General features: G+C 41.6%; 1 protein-coding gene across 2 annotated transcripts in view; it reads left to right on the forward strand.

The window, feature by feature from the left end:
• The window catches only part of XYLT1 (xylosyltransferase 1), a 168,916-nt gene that overhangs the window by 73,290 nt on the left and 78,240 nt on the right, over nt 1–17,386 (forward strand). For both annotated transcript variants that reach the window (XM_071571087.1, XM_071571088.1), the window contains one exon: nt 9,637–10,165. In XM_071571087.1, the coding sequence (XP_071427188.1) occupies nt 9,637–10,165 (529 nt within the window). The remainder of the gene's footprint in view (nt 1–9,636; nt 10,166–17,386) is intronic.

Here is a 17,386-nt window from a genome sequence, read left to right on the forward strand (position 1 = left end):
CATAATGATGTTAGTTAACACAATGGAGTATATTGGGATCTGATTTTTCTGCATGGCATAGTGTGTAAATAGTGACTAAGATAACATTATGCTCTGTTTTCCACCTGGTTCTGTCAGCTGAGGATATGCTGGTATATGTATGATCATTGACTGTGAAGTGATTCCTTGTTTCTGACACAATTGTAGTGGGGAGTTATGAAAACACAACTTCTGTTAAATGAAGGGTAATCACCAATCACTGTTTTGACAGCACTGTGCTTACAGCACATGAGAGAAAAGCTGTTACGTGGCTAAAGAAAGTTGGGCACTCTACAATCTGGTGATTGCCTCAAATGTAGTCAGCTTGTCTAGGGCAGTACAGAAGAAGGTTTTGGTCTCCAAAATTAGTATCTATTCAAGAAAGGTTAGAAGGCAGTTCCCTGTAAAACTTTTTGATGTCTTCTCCTAATGCATATATTCTTCACGATCTTTGCTGGAGCCAACACAATGACAAGTTTTTGAACTTAAGGTGCATCTGTTTTCGCTGTCAGAAATCTGTTTTCTGCTATATCTTTTAACCTCAGATCTCTGTCATGTTTCATCATTGTGTTAAAACTGCTAATTTGCGTAGCTCTTAATTAATGGATTTATAAGAACTGAGAATGCAGTACCACACACAGAATCCTTGCCAGGTGTTGGGCTGAGTTTTCAGGAAGGCTGAGCTGCCGATAGGGTAGCTAAGGAGGTAGATGGCACAGCCCATAATAATATCCTCTGACTTCTTCAATTTTTATTTATTTTATTAATGTAACTTACTGGTCCTGCAGAAGAACATTCTGAGAAGATGCAAACCATTATCTTGATCCCCTTTTAATGAGTTGCTTTGTTGTGGGTCTGGATGTCTGCCCTGTGGCCACCCATCCCTCCCAGCCCATAGGGTCCAGTGGCAATGCTCTGCACTTGCATGAAAGGGTCTGTTTGACTTATTTTGAATAGCAGAGACAGGACAATACATTGGGGCCCGGGATACCAAAGTTTGTGTTGCCACTTACCCAGCACTGGATAACTGCAGTCCCCCTGCAGTGAGCACAGGCGTGGAAACGTTTATATTTCAGTCTCATCCAAAACAAGAGGAAACATGGAGGCCTTTCATTTCTGTGTGTTTGGTTCAAAGACTCCTGGTGAAGCTGGTGAAAGCAGATGTAAAGGAATCTCTTTCTTTTAGTGCGTCTCATATTAATAGGCTTTGCCCTTCATGCTTGTTGTTTTGTAATTCTGATTTAACAACATTTATCAGTAGAAGATCACTGCAGGGTCTTTAATGATTATTGTTGTTCAAGCTGATAGTCTGAGACTATTAAATAAGGTCCAATTACTTACCATTTATTTGTGTTGTTTTTTGCCTCCAAGTAACAAAGTGTAATCCTGAAGTTCATTATTATTCTTTGCATTGTATTCATCTAAATAGATTTTCTACCTAATTAAGGCTGAATACATTTGTGCTAAACTGACCGTATTTTACAAGGATGTTTTCATTTGTATGTGAGGGTGTCTTTGGTTTATACCGTCATATTTTAATTATGTTTAATTTCTGTAGCTGCCAGAGATCCTATTGTGTGTCTTAGCAATTCACCCTGGGCTGCTCAAGATTGTTTAGGTTGGAGCTGGAATAGGCCTCCTGATGAATTGAGTTGGAATCTAGTTAATAACAAGTCACCAGGAAGCAATTTGAAGTGTTTACTGCTGCTCTGAAAGATATAAAATCTATATTGGCTGAATTTTGTATGAAAGAAATGGAGAGGAAAGCAGAGGAATTCAGTTCAGATTAGCCATGTTATTTTTTTATAGGGTGGGTCACTAAGAAGGGGAAGGTAAAAAAAAAAGTGAACAGGTTGGGTGTTCAGTGTGGTTATTGTGTCTCCACATTCTAAACATTCAAATATCTGAGGTTTATTCCTGTTCTTGTTTTGTGTTATTTATTTACATACTATCTCTTTGGGGCTCCTTTGTCAAATTATGGAACAGTACTATTTGGGGATAAATAGGAGAGGGAACATCTCACATTTTCCTTTTAATATTAGAATAGGCATCAGGAAAAACAACTATGTAGATGTACCAGTCTTGGCCTTATCTGCTTTTCAGCTGTCTGAGGGTCCTGTGCAAAGACCACAAAGTAATAGACATTAGTATCAAAGGTTATTTAAATATCTTTCCCTTGAGAAAGGACTCACTTCTTCGTAAGCTCCTTTGTGTCTGAAGTCTTTCTTGGAAGGACTGTAAGATTCACCTTCTCTTGAGAAGAAGATGTAGGAAAATACACCTCCAGGGTTTTCCTGAGCTTTCTCAGAAGCTGCATTTTGCACTGTCAGGCCAGTCCTCCTTCATCTCTTTCCTAGTTTTGTGGTGAATTCTGTTTAAAGATGTGGTTAAACTGAAGTGAATCCAGGAGGCTTAATAACGCTGGTAAATGTTCCAGGACTGTCTTTTGAGGGCTTGTTCCCCTGGGAATGGAGCAATGTGTTGTGTCATGCAGGGGTGGGTTCCCTTGCCCGCACCCAGGCAGAGCTAACTGCGGTGCAAAGCAGAGGTAGAAACCATTAGAATGTGTGTGTGTGTCTCTGTGTGTGTGTGTCTGTGTGTGTGTGTGTGTCTCTGTGTGTGTGTGTACAGGGAAAAAATCCTGCCCTAACTGTTGCTGTTCCTGTCAGTGAATTGGACTAGAAGGGACCTTTGCCAAGTGAAGGGCTTGTGCATGAGTCTGGAGTCTTAATGAGATCGAATGTGATTGGAAAGGGAACAATATATGTAAAGTGAGGGCAGTTATTGTTTACAAATCAAGTTCTGTTACATATTGAATAAATTTGACTGATCTGTGGTGTCTTAAGTACAAACTTTTCTGAGAAGTTTAAATTAGCAGAAAACAAAGTGGTCAGTTTGTGAAGCACTATGGATATGTGCTTTCACAGCTCCCTCTAGCAGTATTCCAAAGTTTTTAATAACCAGATGAACATTTGAAATTACTGTTGATACAATATGGGTTTTCATACAGTTACTGTGCTAAGTGGGAACAAATGTGAAAATCTGTTTGGTCTCTTGAGGGATGCAATATTACTTTACTCCCTGATCTAAATCTCTCTGAAAATAAGTCACATGTTAGAAAAAAAAAAAAACAGAAAAACTCTTTTGAGAAAAGCAAAGTTTGGAAGCTGTTTTCATTTGATTTCAAACCAGAATATCTTTCCTTAATGTATTTATGCAAAAAGGGATAAAAGCAGCTTCTATTAATGATGTTTTTACGATGTTGTTTTTAGTGTTTTGGAACACACTGCTGAGACTGATTTTAAGAAAAAATAAAAATAGTTGGCAACATTTTTGAAAAGGAAGGGGAAAACAATCCTCCAAACAAGCACTTACCAATGCAGATGTTCCAGCACAGGGTCCCCTGTGCACTTTGTGGTGGTCCATCTGTTACTCTTGTCTTGAATCACAAGCATTGCAGTAGTTTTGGGCTAGCTGTGCCTGTAAGTATCTGTTAGCTCTGAACCTGAAGGACTCATGCTTTTTCAAGTATCAGAATCCTCCTTTTAACCCAAACAATTGCTTTTCCTCATAATCCTTTTACATAAGAAAGCACTGTGTTTGAACTAATCACATCTTTCATCTTTATCAGCTTGCAAGTCAAAAAAGTTGTTTTCACCTTTTGCATCTCCCTTTTTAGTGAAAGGCATAAAGTAGCATAATACATTTCTCCAAAATATTTCTCACAAGTCTTCAGCCACTGACAATTAAAGTACAATGTACTTATTACAGCAAATCGGAAAAACATATGGGAAAATATAAGTGCACTAACATCTGCTGCCTTTCCTCCATCTGCTCTTTTGGCCCTGCTTTTGTTCAAACCTGCCAAAAGTACTCATTTTCCAAGGGTCTCGTGGCACATCAACCATGTCTTCGGTTAAAGTTCCCAATTTCTTGTTCATTTTGGTGTTTTGCAGGGTGTGTGCTCTGTGTCCATGTGGCTGCACAATGACTTCAAGCAGAGCAGGGGTTGTTTTGCAGTTTGAAAGATGTGGATGTGGTAGGACAGGTGACAATAGAGTGGGCTTTGTATCGAGTTCATTTTGTATCAGCAGGGCCCTGCCCTAACTGAGACAACACTTTCCTGACCCAGTGGCCTTCTGAGCCATTGAACTGAGGATCTGAAGAGCATTGAAATCTGTGTTGTTTCAGAAAAATGGGATGAAATCGGATTTTGAACCCACTAAAGCATAAGGAATATTTATAATTCTGCTCTTGTTCTAAACACCATAGTGTAAAGTTTGTAGTTCTGGGGGCGAAAGGCTTTGGTTTCAACTAAGAAACAGTCCTCAAATGCAGAAAGGCAAGAGCAGAAAAAAAAGATTTAATCCAGGAGCAGTCCTTGCTTGTAGAAATGGCATCCTCTGGCAATTGGAAGGTGTCATTGTTGAAGAATTAACAAGCACAGTGAAATAATATGTCACAGAACTGTGATTAATATTGAACAGAAAGGTGTTTTAGTTATCTTCTCATAGCACTGTTTAAATTCTTCTTGGTCATGGGACAGGCAAGATAGATGGTCCCATAAAAGCCAACCAGGTCTCTTTGAGGATTTGACATACGATGCAGGTTTTGATGCTGTTCCTCACCTCTTGGAGCTGTGAGCTGGTTTGGGTCCTGCAGCCCCACAGCTCACCCCAGCAAGGAGACAAGTGCCTGCACCAGCTCTGGGGGCCTCAGACCTCTGTGATCCTTCATGACTGCCCAATCAGTGCATATTTTCACATGAGTTTTATAATTGCAATATGCTTTATTATGTGACAGGGTGAAAAATATGTAACTTTTTCATAGTACAGATGTCTGATCTATACTTGGTCCTCAAGGCCAACATGTCCAATACTTGTATTTAGAAGAAGGTCTGTGTGTTTTGTTGTTGCTCACTGTGTGTTTATCCCTGTTTCTGGCTTATTCTGCTGTGTCTTTAAGAGGTACCCAGCTTTGCCAAGGGAAGAATATGAGAATATGTTCTCAGTATAAAAAGACAGCAAATCCCTCCATGCTGGGGAGAAAATCAGTTGTCAGATAAACTGAAACTGTGAACATTTGCCATTCAGGGCTTGATTGCACATGGTCCATCCATCTGTGTAGTATTTATAGGACTTTGTTGATACAGAAATCGTACAATGAATAACTTTTCCTGAGAAAGGAGCGTTTTCTTATTGTCAGGAGGAAATGCTCTGCACAATGCAATGAACACCTCTCACAGATAAATGCAAGCTCTTACTGTGTGCCTTTGTGAACTGATTAAGGTTTCCTTTGCCTTTCCATACAAAGCTTCTACAAAAGGAGCCTTCTAACAGCATTGTACTTCCACAGGTGTGTAGCAGGAGATGCTGGAGCAGTGCCCACCTGCATGGTGTGGGCTCTTCCCCTTGGCTTTGGTGTCCTGAGTTGGATCTCTCAGTCTGTGGGCCTTGCTGTCTGCAGAGCTGGTGCACATCAGTCTGCTGGTGTTTGAGTCTCTGCTGATTTAAATGCATGTTAGATTATCTCTCTGAGAGCAGATTTGAAATTGGTCTGCTGTTGGCTTTTTGCAAACTGCAAAAATGGACAGTCATTGCCTAATCCTGGCTGTTGGCAGAGGCATTCCTTCCAGGGGCAGTTGTAAACTGAGCAAGTTGGTACCTCTTGGCTTTATAGTGCATTCTTGTCTTACAGCAGGATACCCCTCAGAGAATGTCCTGCTTTGTTTTAATTTTTCCCTGGGCCAGTACTGCAGCCATAGCCTTTAACCTCCTGCATTTAGCACACAGGATACAGAACTGTACCTGAAGGATTACATGAGAGTTTGTGACCTAGATTATCTAAACTGGGCAATCCCAGGTTCATGTTTATACCTGAATGTGTTGAATTTAGATGTAAATATAGTTGACAGATGCAAGTGAAAAATATGTGGAGTGAGACAGTCTGCAGGTATGTAACCTTACACAGCTGAACTGGTGTGGGCTGTACTAGCAAAAACCTCTGAAAGTATTAATAGGCTGTCATTAAAATCCATTTGTCATTACAGAGGGCTGTAAAGTTCTTCCGAATTCTCTGTATTTGTGCTAGATGGAGTGAGCAGCAGCTGCTGTTGTTGGGTCTGTAGTGGGTTACAGCAGCAATTTATTCCATGGTTTTCTCAGTAGATTGCAAAGTCTCTGCAGAAACACAGGTTTTCCTTCCTGAGAAAGATGGAACTTGATGAAATCAATCAGACTCACAGTGCCTGAGCTCCAGATCCTCAGTCACTGTAGATACAGTGGCTAATATACCAAAGAGCGTATGCTGTGTCTGACAAACTTTAGTAAAACACATTAAAGTTGGAGTTTGGAGAATCAAGATCTGCAACAAGCAGCAGAAAAACTCTCTCCTTACATAAAATGGCTCTGAGCTTAAAATGGGTGGTTTTTTGCATTAATGTTATAATATTATTTTTGGCATCAATGGCAATCAGTATGTAATTGGCAGTGATCTCATGCATGCTCCTGGGTACACACTGTTCTTTCCCAGTTTCAGAGTATTTGCTTGTTGTTGCTGAATTGCAGCATGCACAGGCGCAGAAGAGGCCCCACAGTCATTAAAACTGTCCCTGCCAAGGCTCTTGCCATGGACTACTCAGCAGTTAACCTCTATGTGTATCTTCTGAGAACCAGATAAAGTCAGGACAGAAAACTTCTGTTTGTGGAAATCCTCTTAGTTCTGTGATATACATCCAGAATGTCACATTTCATCTTTGAAATACAGTGCTGCAAAGTGATGAAAACTCTACAGAGTTTTCTTTTTACACCTTCTAGTACCTAAAGGGGCTACAGGAGAGCTGGAAAGGGACTTCTACAAGGGTGTGGAGTGATAGAACAAGAGAGAAAGGCTTTAAACTGACAGAGGGGTAGGGCTGTAGGAGAAGCACAGTTGAAATATGTGCTCTTGGGTGGCATGTGTTGTGTTAGGCACCTTATAATGCTGCGTAAAGTAATAGGATAGATCCTCTTCTGGTCTATGCATGTTCTAGAGAGAACTGGTCTGTTGCAAAGATCAAAATGGTGCTTTCCCTAATAACTTTTTTGTGTGTTTTTTGGATGAGATTAAGTCTATACAACAACAAAAAATAGCAGTGTTTGGTGTTGGTTTGGTGCTGCTTTCATCTTTGACTGTGGACATACACAGGCTCTAATAACAGGCTCTCTGCTTCTCATTTGGTCCTGGTATAGCCTGCCATTTTTTCAGTGATTTGCAAACACAGAGATAAGAAGGTGCTACTAAAAAATAGCTAGATGAGAAAAAGGATGACTCAGACAGTGAACACACTGATGTACGTGCTGTGGGACTGTTAGAACTGGGACTGCCTGGTTCCCAGATCATCTTTCTGCAAGATCACTTTGTCCTGTCTTGATTGTCTCAGACATCCATGACAAAGTCTGCAATTAATCCAGCACTGTAAAAATAAAACATTGCCGAGCAAGTAAAACCCATCTTCCTGTAGCCAGCTGAAAAACAGATGTGCTGCTTTTGTTTGTATGCCTGAACTTCACAAATGAACACAACTTATTGTCAGCAGCTGCTGCTGTTCTAAGCTCAGAGTGCTGAGTTTCGTTTCCTCTGCACGGCAAATGTGTATGTTCTGCTGTCATGTAGGGAGCCTATCTTGAAATCATTATACTGTAAAAGCCATGCTTGGCTTTGGTGACAGCAATTGAGAGAGAAATGCAAATTAAAGGTGGGTGGAGATTTCTGGCTTTGTGGCATTTAACACTTGTACCAACAGGTGTGAGATTTATGTGAGGCTGGATTTGACTGTCCAGCTGAGATATTTGTTACATGTCTTTATTTTTCAGTGTATTTATATAGCTCTTGGTTTTACAGTTGTTGTACAGACCCTGCTTTATTTTTAGTTCCTGCTCCTCCCAAAGAGATGTCCCTGCAGACACTTGGTGTCCTCCTTGGGGAGGTTTTGTGGAGTTCACTGTCCCTGCAGGCAGGGAAGGTTACAGCCGAGCTTTGTTTTGTGTCTGCCTTTGAAGCATTTAGAATTCATTTGTTTATTTAGATTTGTTCATGGAAGGGGTTGTCAAGCCATGGCACAGGCTGCCCAGGGAAGGGGTGGAGTCCCCATCCCTGGAGGGATTTAAAAGATATTACTCATGAAGAGAGAATCACTTCATCCACTCACAAAACAATATCTTTTAATAATAAACATTCAAAAACATTCAAACATTTCTCATTGCTGAGCTGCAGAGGTCAAACTGATACTGACTCCTTGCATGGCCTTGGATAAGTCATTATCTCCCTCTCCTTTCTCTGCAAACCCTGACTGTTTAGTTCCTCCCAGAAGAGGTGTGAGAAACAATTAGCTCATGCTGGTAAAATGTTTTGAATGCAAAATGTGGTTCACAGGTGCTAGAAGATGCTCCCATCAGTCATAGTTAGTGATGCTGTCATTTCCCAGCCTCTGAGTTTTGGTTAGGTCTTCCACAAGCGAAAAGGAAACAGGACGGACTCAAAAAGTGTCTCAATATTTATACTCCTGTCTTTAGATGTGTTAATAACAATTCGTCCTTGATTTCATCTGCTACTCATCACTTTTGGAAATGCTGATATTTCCTGGTGTACAGGTCTATAAATGGTGTCCCCCACTAGTCTGAGGGCTGGTTTCCATGGCTGGAGCAAAGGCAGCTCAACCTCTCCCACCCCTGGCTATCAGTTTCCCATTTGATAGGCATATACACATATAAATGCCTCTTTGTTCTGTACTAGGCTGTGATGTATTTTCTAGAGCAGAGCTGTCTCAGACTCTGTGAGAATCCTCCCTTTCATTTGCTGTTGTAAACTTACTGTGCTGTTGATGAGCAAGGACAAGTTCCCGAGGTCATAGGTCTCCACCTATCACAGGGATGAAACTGTGAAGCAAAGTGTTATTCTGCTGCAGACAAATATTTTACATGATCTGTTCCTTTTCCTTTCTTTATATGATGTATTTTAAATGTTGCAATGTTATGGGCTGTGTATTTATCAGAGAGCACCCAGTGTGGAGAAGAAGAACATTGTAGTTAAGAGCCAACATCTGAGCTGGGCTCTGACCTTCATGGAGAGCCCAAGTGTGTGCAGCTACACAGGGCTTGTTGCTGCCACAGCTTCCCACCTGCAGGAGGCCTGCAGTGCACCCCATGGGAACACTTCTCCAAAGTCATAGTATGTTGAAGCAAAAAAGAAAAAATAAATTTGGAGGAGTTTAGTTTGTAGCAAAGTTACTTCACTGAAAGCAAGCTCAGGCTGTAGTCCTGTAGTTGGTTTTGTCGTTGACTTTTAATGGTGTCAAGGTGAAGTGTCTGGTTAATCACTGCTAACAAACCTGTGTAAAACCTTCCTACTCCATCCGATATGGGAGCTGGACTCTGGCCCAGTGAGGAAGGGGGTGCCAGTGTGGGTGACATGGGCAGCTCAGAGGCCTCTCAGCTCCACCTTGTTGCTGTAATCCCTAATATGGGGATTTTCTGCAGTGTGTTGAATTATAACTGAATTGTTTTCATATAAGAAATGCTAGTAATGCATGAAATATGACTATTTTAGTAAGATGAGTATAATTTTTCTCCCCATTTATAGGATGGCTATTTTTCCCACCGACCAAAAGAGAAAATGCGAACAGACAGCAATAATGAAAATTCAGTCCCCAAGGACTTTGAAACTATTGATAACAGTAACTTTCCTCCCAGGACTCAAAGGCAAAAACACCAGTCTGAGCTGGTGAAAAAACCCCTTAGCAAGCAAAAGGAGCACTTGAGAAAGAAACTGGAAGAGGAGAAGATGAAGGAGAACTTGCTGCTGGGGAAGAACTCCAATGAGGTGGTGCAATTCAATGATCTCCCCGGAAAAAACAGCAGCAGCAACAACAACAATCTGAAGGAGATTGACAGGTCTCCAAAAGAGCCTCATTTAAAAAAAATTGAAAACAGCTACCCTGAACAGAAATATGACGAACCACCAAAGTGTGAGGTGACGGGCAAAGACGCCATCTCAGCCATGTCCCGCGCTAAATCCGAGCAGTGTCGCCAGGAGATCGCGGACGCGTATTGTCAGCACAAGGTCGGGAAGCTGATGCCGGAGACGGTGACACGGTTCTGTGCCCTGGACGGTAAGTTGGTAGATGGTGAAGGAGAAATAACCCAGTGGCTTAGGGGAAGGGTTCTATTTATTTGAAATGGCCTTCTGATGACAAAAATGGCTTTATTGCAGGAATGTGTAATGAACTTAGTCCATGAAAACAAGGGATGGTCTGATGGTGTTTTAAACAGAGAATTACGTGAATGTCACAAGATCCTTGAGAGATTCCCATAGAATTTCTTTTCACTTCCACCAGATCTTTATTACACAATGTGATCTGGGTATTCAGCTGCTACTCCTGTTTCTTTTAGTTCTTATTTACAGACAGAGAAGCTTAGTCAAAGTCTTTTTATTCTGTGCTTGCTTTTTTGTGATCAGGGAGCAGCCATTGTGAATTTCAGTGCTTTTTGCTAACCAATAAATGAGTGGCACTGCTGTTATGGCCATAGGGCTATTTTTATGGCATATATGAGTCCTAAGCATGTTAATAGACCAGATAATTATTAGAAGCCTAGTAAAAAAAATTCCTAAAAGTGTGGATAAAGTCCAATTTTGTGGCTGACTTTTGTTTTTAATGTTCTTGAATCAGCAAAAGTTATTTTCGAAATCACTGCTGTAGAGAGGCAGTTACCTGTGCTGGGCTAAGCCAGGCTTTGATTTGTTGCTTTTGGTTTCTCCATGCTGTCAGATCATGAGTTACCTCTCAGCTTGCTGTCAGTTTGCATTTCTGAGCTGACCTTTTCCTACTTTTCAGAGACTGCTTCACGTGTCACCATTCATCAAGTTATAAGCTCCCCATAAAGCAAAGTGCCTTTAAAAAACCCAAAACATTGATCAGTTGATCAAAGTGGGTATTGATCAAAGAGCATCATTTCCACAGATGCATTTGGTTATACAACAGTCCAGAGTCCCTACCTTGGAAGGATATGCTGATGCCTTTATCCGAGCTGAAGTGCAGAGGGACTGTTACAAACTAGAGAATAGGTTTTGCTTTGAGATAATAAACATGGTGAGCCGTGGGCACTAGGGGGTGTTAATTTCTTTCATTAGGAACATTTAGTTACATCCTGTAACCCCCACGGTGCCTGTTTATTGCACCATGACAAAGCAGTGGGTGCTACAGAGTGGTTTCAGTGGAGTGCAGAGAATGATCTATGTTGCTATTACCTAAATTAGAAGGTTAAATTCCCTGTACAGAGAGTGGAAATAACGAGGTGCCCTAGAGAATGTTTCCAAACAAACATATCTGCCTGTAAGGATTCTTAGGTTTTTAATTTAGATGATGCATATTACCAGGATGAATGGTGTGAGCACCCCATTTCCCACCCCTGTGCATCTGTGACTGTTTTGGTTTGGTTTTTACCATGTCTCCTTTGATGTTTTTTCTCCCTTTCTTATCATGGTGATACTCCAAATTGTTAAACTGGATGGGCAGACACTGGAGACAAAGAGTTAGTGGAGCAGGCAGAAAACTTGGTCTTCAGTGGGAAGAAGGGAAGAGGGACAGCAAAGGCAGCACAAGTTGAAGGGGAGATAAAAGAGCAGTAGAGAATTAAGAACTGAGCAAAATCAGATGTCAGTGGCAGGCTGAGCATCAGTGGGTACCCTAAGGTCCCACTGAAGTGTCAAAGATGGGAATTCATGGTGAAAAGCATGTCCTTGCTCTCCTTTCCTCTTCCTCCCTAATGGCAAGGCAGCCAGTTCTGGTCTGTGAGAACGCTGATGGAGGTCTGCACCTTGCAGACACTGTCCTGTACTTTCTGGGATCAAGGACATGTCTCAGTAATGTAAGCAATGCTATATCCCTTGTGTAGAGTAAATGCATCATGTATACAAATATGCAAGTGAATATCCTAGAGAGAGTTGGAAGCTGTATTGTCATTAATGGGGGCAATATGCAATTTTGCACACCCCTATGATTCCGTCCCCTGCCTGGTAATCTGTTTCCCAGGGATGCAGGTTCCTTTCCAGAAGTTTTAAACAACTGCTACTCTTAAAAACAGGTTTCTCCAGAAATATTTATTGCTTCTTTTTTAAATACAGGATTTATCTCTTATGCCCTGCAGCCAGGATAATGGTGTAGTCTTAGAAGCAAGAGAAGTGTTTCATCTTACACTTGAAGCTTTTCAGAATGTAGGTACATAGGACATTGGTATAAATGCTTACATTGTAATAAGATATAGTAAAACCTTCAGGAAATCTGAGAGCTACAAAAATAACTACAGAAATGAAGAAGTTGTCCAAATATGGTTAATTTAGGCAAAACTCATGTCTTATGGATATATACCACATTAAAAAAAATAAGTGTAAAAGGATTGTGTGTAAAATTTTCAGGTTTGCAAAACTACAGTTTCATTTAATTTTTTTTATTTTGGGCAGTGACACTTGTTTAAAAAGAATAATTGTGACACATCTTAGCCAGATGGATACATGTGGAAAATGTTTACTTTTCTTACCTCAAGGTTATTGCCTCTTGCCCATGCTGACAACTGAAGTTAACCACTTCAACTGCCACATTTCCTTGCAGAAAGTGTGGACCTCCCATTTTCTGTATGAGGTTGCTCTGAAGCAAATTTGGGAGCTTTGCTGGGAAAGTGATAAAGCAGCAGCATATGGAATGGGCAACGAGTCGCTTATGCAGGAGGCACCAATGCACAACCAGATTGGGACATCAGACCTATGGAGAGATCCAGACTTTTAAGTAATTGTTTAAATGTCTAAATACAGTTATTATCAAGACAGACATGTGGGACTCCCAAAACTAAAGGTGCCCAGTGCTTACTGCAAAGCCTTAGATGTATATTACCTGGTAGGTCCCTTGAATTTTAGAGCCCTGTTAAAGATACATTAAGTGAGTTTCTGTGTGTTGTTGTCCCATATCTCTCCTCCCCACTGCAGAACATAAATACTGCTGGTTTTCACTCGTAGTGTGGCTGCATCCCTTATCAAGGGTGACTTCATCAACCCTGGGAGTCCTTGAAAGGAGTTGAACTTGGTTTGGAGATGTTTGTGAAGCACTGGCCATCAGCTTTTGGGGATATGAGACACCCCATAGTTAGGATTGCTGATGGGGAGGTGTGGGTAGCAGTCTTGACACTTTGTGCATTATAAAAGCTGTATACTGCTTGTCAGCAAGAGTCAGACATTGAGGGTCTAAGTCTGTGTTTAGCATGTGAGTGTTGTTCCCTTCAGTTTGCTTTGTAAAACAGTTTCCTGTTTCAGCAGAGCTGTGAAGTATAAATATTTATGTGTTGGAGCAGCACATTCATCCATTATCCCAACATATAAACATATTCCCAGTGCTGTGGTTTCCATTGAGATGTCATCCATTGTTTAATCCCCTTGGATCTTGTCTCAGCTGATCAAAACCACGACATTGCTAAGTGTAGCCATCAATTATGGACATGATTCCATCCAGCTGGATTGTCATAAATGTTAAGTGATATGTTCACTTGAGTGGTTATCAATGGGAACAGGATTGTACAAGCTGTTTCTTTTCTAAGTATTTTATTGTTTCCAAAGGCAACAGGCAAAGGAAGTTGATTATAACTATCTCCAGTGTATAAAAGCAAGTATTGTTAAAACCAAGAGCATGATATTCACTACTTGTTTGACATACAGGTGAGGGCTACAGCCCCTCTAAGGTCATTGCTTCTGAAACAACAGAACAGGACATGGCAGCTTTACCAGTTACCTGACTTGCAGAGCACGAGATGGCATTTCCCAGCAAGCTGGTCCTAAAACCAGGGCACAAATGCTATGGAACAGGAGATTGGTGTCAAAAGCTTTAGGTGCAGCCTTATCCAAAGTCGTGGCTGAGATAGGGCAGCAGGCAGCTTGCAAGTCTCCCTTCACTCAGAAAGGAATGTCTGGAGTTTGTACAAGTGCATTTTGGGGACAATGCAGTCAGCAAATGTAAAAGGGGAAATGTAGGTTCAGCACAAGGTTAGATGAGGAAAGGGCAGATCCAGCCCTGTGCAGATTTAGAAGAGGGTACAGGTAGGCATCCTTTGGGGGAGTTCATTTCTTCTCAGATATGGTACCTGTGGACAATGTGGCAGATCATTTCCTTCCTGGGGCCACCTTCAGCCTTGTCCTCTGCAGGCCAGACTAGGGACACTGATTCCTGTGGTGTGACAGACTTGCTTGTGCTCACCAAAGCTCGTGGTGGACATGGACCAGCTGCCTCCCTTCTTTGTCCATATAACACATGGTCCCGCTCCTGTGCAGGGGTACTGGGAAGAAGCAGAAGTTTTAATGCAAATTCTTGGCTCCAAAATAAGCTTCACTCTGGACCTAGATAAAATACTTTGACAAAGCACAAGTGACCTGATCTGTACCACATTACTCCCTGCAGAATCTCTTTATTATCATGGACAGGAGCACAGTCCTAGAATGGCCACTGTTACCCTGACCATGACTGCCCAACAGCAGTGGGCAGCAGTGCAATTACAATTACACAACTACCCATTTCAACATGGTACTAAAGTTGTGATTTCTACTTACACTCTTCCTTTTGCATTGAAAGTAGCCCAGCTGCTGACCCACTGCCTGGATCCAGTCCTTGAGCTCTCTGATTTTCACTTCCACATGGATTGCGGGAGTTTGTAGCTCTGAATCCCTTGCCTTGCAGGTTTGCTGGATGAACATACACCACAGTTCCCTCTTAGTCACTGGCACCAGGTCCATGAGTCATCACAGGCACAGTGCCAAGTGGTATCTACATCAGGCTCTTCTGGGCTGCCATATCCTCTGGGCAGACTCTGGCCTAATCCTTACTATTAATTGCCCAGCTGGGTTTATTCTTGACCCAGATCTATGGCTTTTGATTGACTAAAGGTATGTAGCAGGGGTTTTTTGAGGGGTGTTTTCTAAAATATGGTTCTGGCAAAAGGAAAGTCCCTAGGAAAGCAGAGAGCCTCAAGTGAGCCTGATTTATTTCCCTTTGGCTCTTCTGTTGTCTTTTCTTAGTTTTTAAATCAAACAGGTTTTCTGCTGTCTTCATCCCCAGCTTATAATAAAGTAAGAAAATAATTAAGCTACCCTCATCCCACATCATTCTTCAGACTGCCTTCTCCCTGGTTGCTTATTGATAATGCTCTGGCACATCAAAGCAAGAGCTTTCAGCTTCGTACAGGCTCCTGAGAAGAAAATTTTCTATTTCATTTTAGAAATCACAGCCTTTTGGTTTTCAAACTGAGAGAAAAGGGCTCTGGAGCTCTGTTTACTGAATAATACAGGTAATAGCAATCTGAATGTTTATAATGTTTTTATTTGACTACTTCAGAGCGCTCACAGAAAGGTGTGATTTGCAGAAAGGGAGAGGATAAGATGCCAAACACTTACAGGGTGGAGCAGAACTGTTCTTCAAGGCATGGAAATGAGAGCATACTTTGTAAAATTTTGAAAGAATGGGACCTGTAACTTAGCAAAGAGAGGATTTCATCCACTCAATATGCATGTGTATGTGCACAGTGACTTACAGACACTTGATTTGTTTAGCTTTTAAGTTTCTGGCAGTGCATTTTTGGGCTTGCTGTGTTTGATTTACAGATCATTGAACCCCATATTTGTCTTTTTCTGCTGGTTTCATGATTCCAAATGACATTGGCTGCTGCTGCTTTTCTGCATGTTTAATCCGTTAGTGTGACAAAATCACTGTGGTGAGCTATGCACGGTTTAAGGAGCCTGTAAGAGGCACTGCACATGCAGCCCAGACAGCAGTTTAATTTGCTGCACCACAGATGACTCTGGTTGCAATAAATTTACTGTGAGTAGACTAATTGCAAAATAACCCTAATTGAGTAGTTATCGGCGAACAACATCCTGTGGAACAAAACTGCTTACAATTAATAGCATTTAAGCCATACACTGGTATTCTGCAGAATGCTAAGATGTAATTACACCGTGTACAGAGATTGTGTACCAGTCTGGAAACCATGTTTCCAGCACAACTTTCATTATAAAGGGCCATTTCAAGATTCAATGTTTGCATTTTAGGTGAAATGAATTTATGAAATAAGTCATGTGCCTTTCCCCTCATGTGTGAAGCAGAGCCAACTGTAATAAAATCAGTGAAGCTGTGGCACTTCAAGAAGAAAAAAATGAGAGCTCAGGAAGAATGTATTCTTGCAGTGTTTCTCAGATTTTTATTATGACCACATGTGTAAGTTTGGATAGTAAAAATTAGGATGTAAGTAATGAACAGAAACTTTATCATCTTGGCTGAAGATGGGCCCTGCCTCGTTGCATGGACAAGGAATGCAGTATATCATTTAAGTGATGAAAATTAGTGTCAGTGGTGCACATAAGCCCCTGTCACCAGCCTGCCTGCCTTGCTGCTGGGTGACCAGTGCCCTCTGGTCATTTGAAGGGAGTGATGGGGCAGCCTTGATGTAAGACTTACAAAATGCTTTCCCCTGCTCACAGCTGAGTGGTTCCCTGGGCAAAGGGCCAAAATGAATTAATTATCCTTAGAAATTGCATCTGGACAGCGAGTCAGAAACTGGGCAAGTTTCTTTGCAGAAGGAAGATGTGTGTACACATTGTAAGGATACTCGAATTGCTAGAAATGTCCTTGTGGCATCCCAGGTTAGGGTGACATTGTTTTGTCTCCTCCCTGCATCTCTTGGGACAGCTGCATTGTACAGGACAGGGTACTGGTGTGTCTGAGGATGTGTGAGCTTGTGGTGTTGCAGAGCTCAGGGATACTTCTTCCAAAAATAAATCTGTTACGAGCACAGACTGGCTCTGTCAGTGCTGTCTTGCACAGTATCAGCTTTGGTTTTAGAAGAAATTTCAGTGAGGGGAAAACTGTTGGTTGTCTGTGGCAATTAATCCTTTCATCTAAATACAGACAGCTCCTGTCTAGATCATCTGCGAGTTTAGAAGTGGGAGAATGGAAGCAAATTGATGTTCCTCTTGTTTTTTTTTCACTGATGCTACTGTCTGGTCACGTTTTCAATGTTAGGCCTGTCTGATCACCTGTGGATCTGGAGGCTGCAGAGTTGGTCCCTGACAGGCCAGGGCTGCAGACCTGCACAAAACCATCTAGGAAATGGCATCTCAAGGAAATGCATGACACAAGAAATGGGGAGCAGAAGGGCTGGAAGATTTATTGTCAGCAGTCCAAGTTCTCACCAAGCCTCTGTTTTGGAAAATGATATAATTTTATGGAGCATTAAAGGGGGAGTGTGGGCAGGCGTGGGAGAGGATAATGGCTAAGTATGACCTTGCTGCAAACCTCCTGGGA

This window comes from Pithys albifrons, chromosome 16, assembly GCF_047495875.1.
Source record: "Pithys albifrons albifrons isolate INPA30051 chromosome 16, PitAlb_v1, whole genome shotgun sequence".
Lineage (NCBI taxonomy): Eukaryota > Metazoa > Chordata > Aves > Passeriformes > Thamnophilidae > Pithys > Pithys albifrons.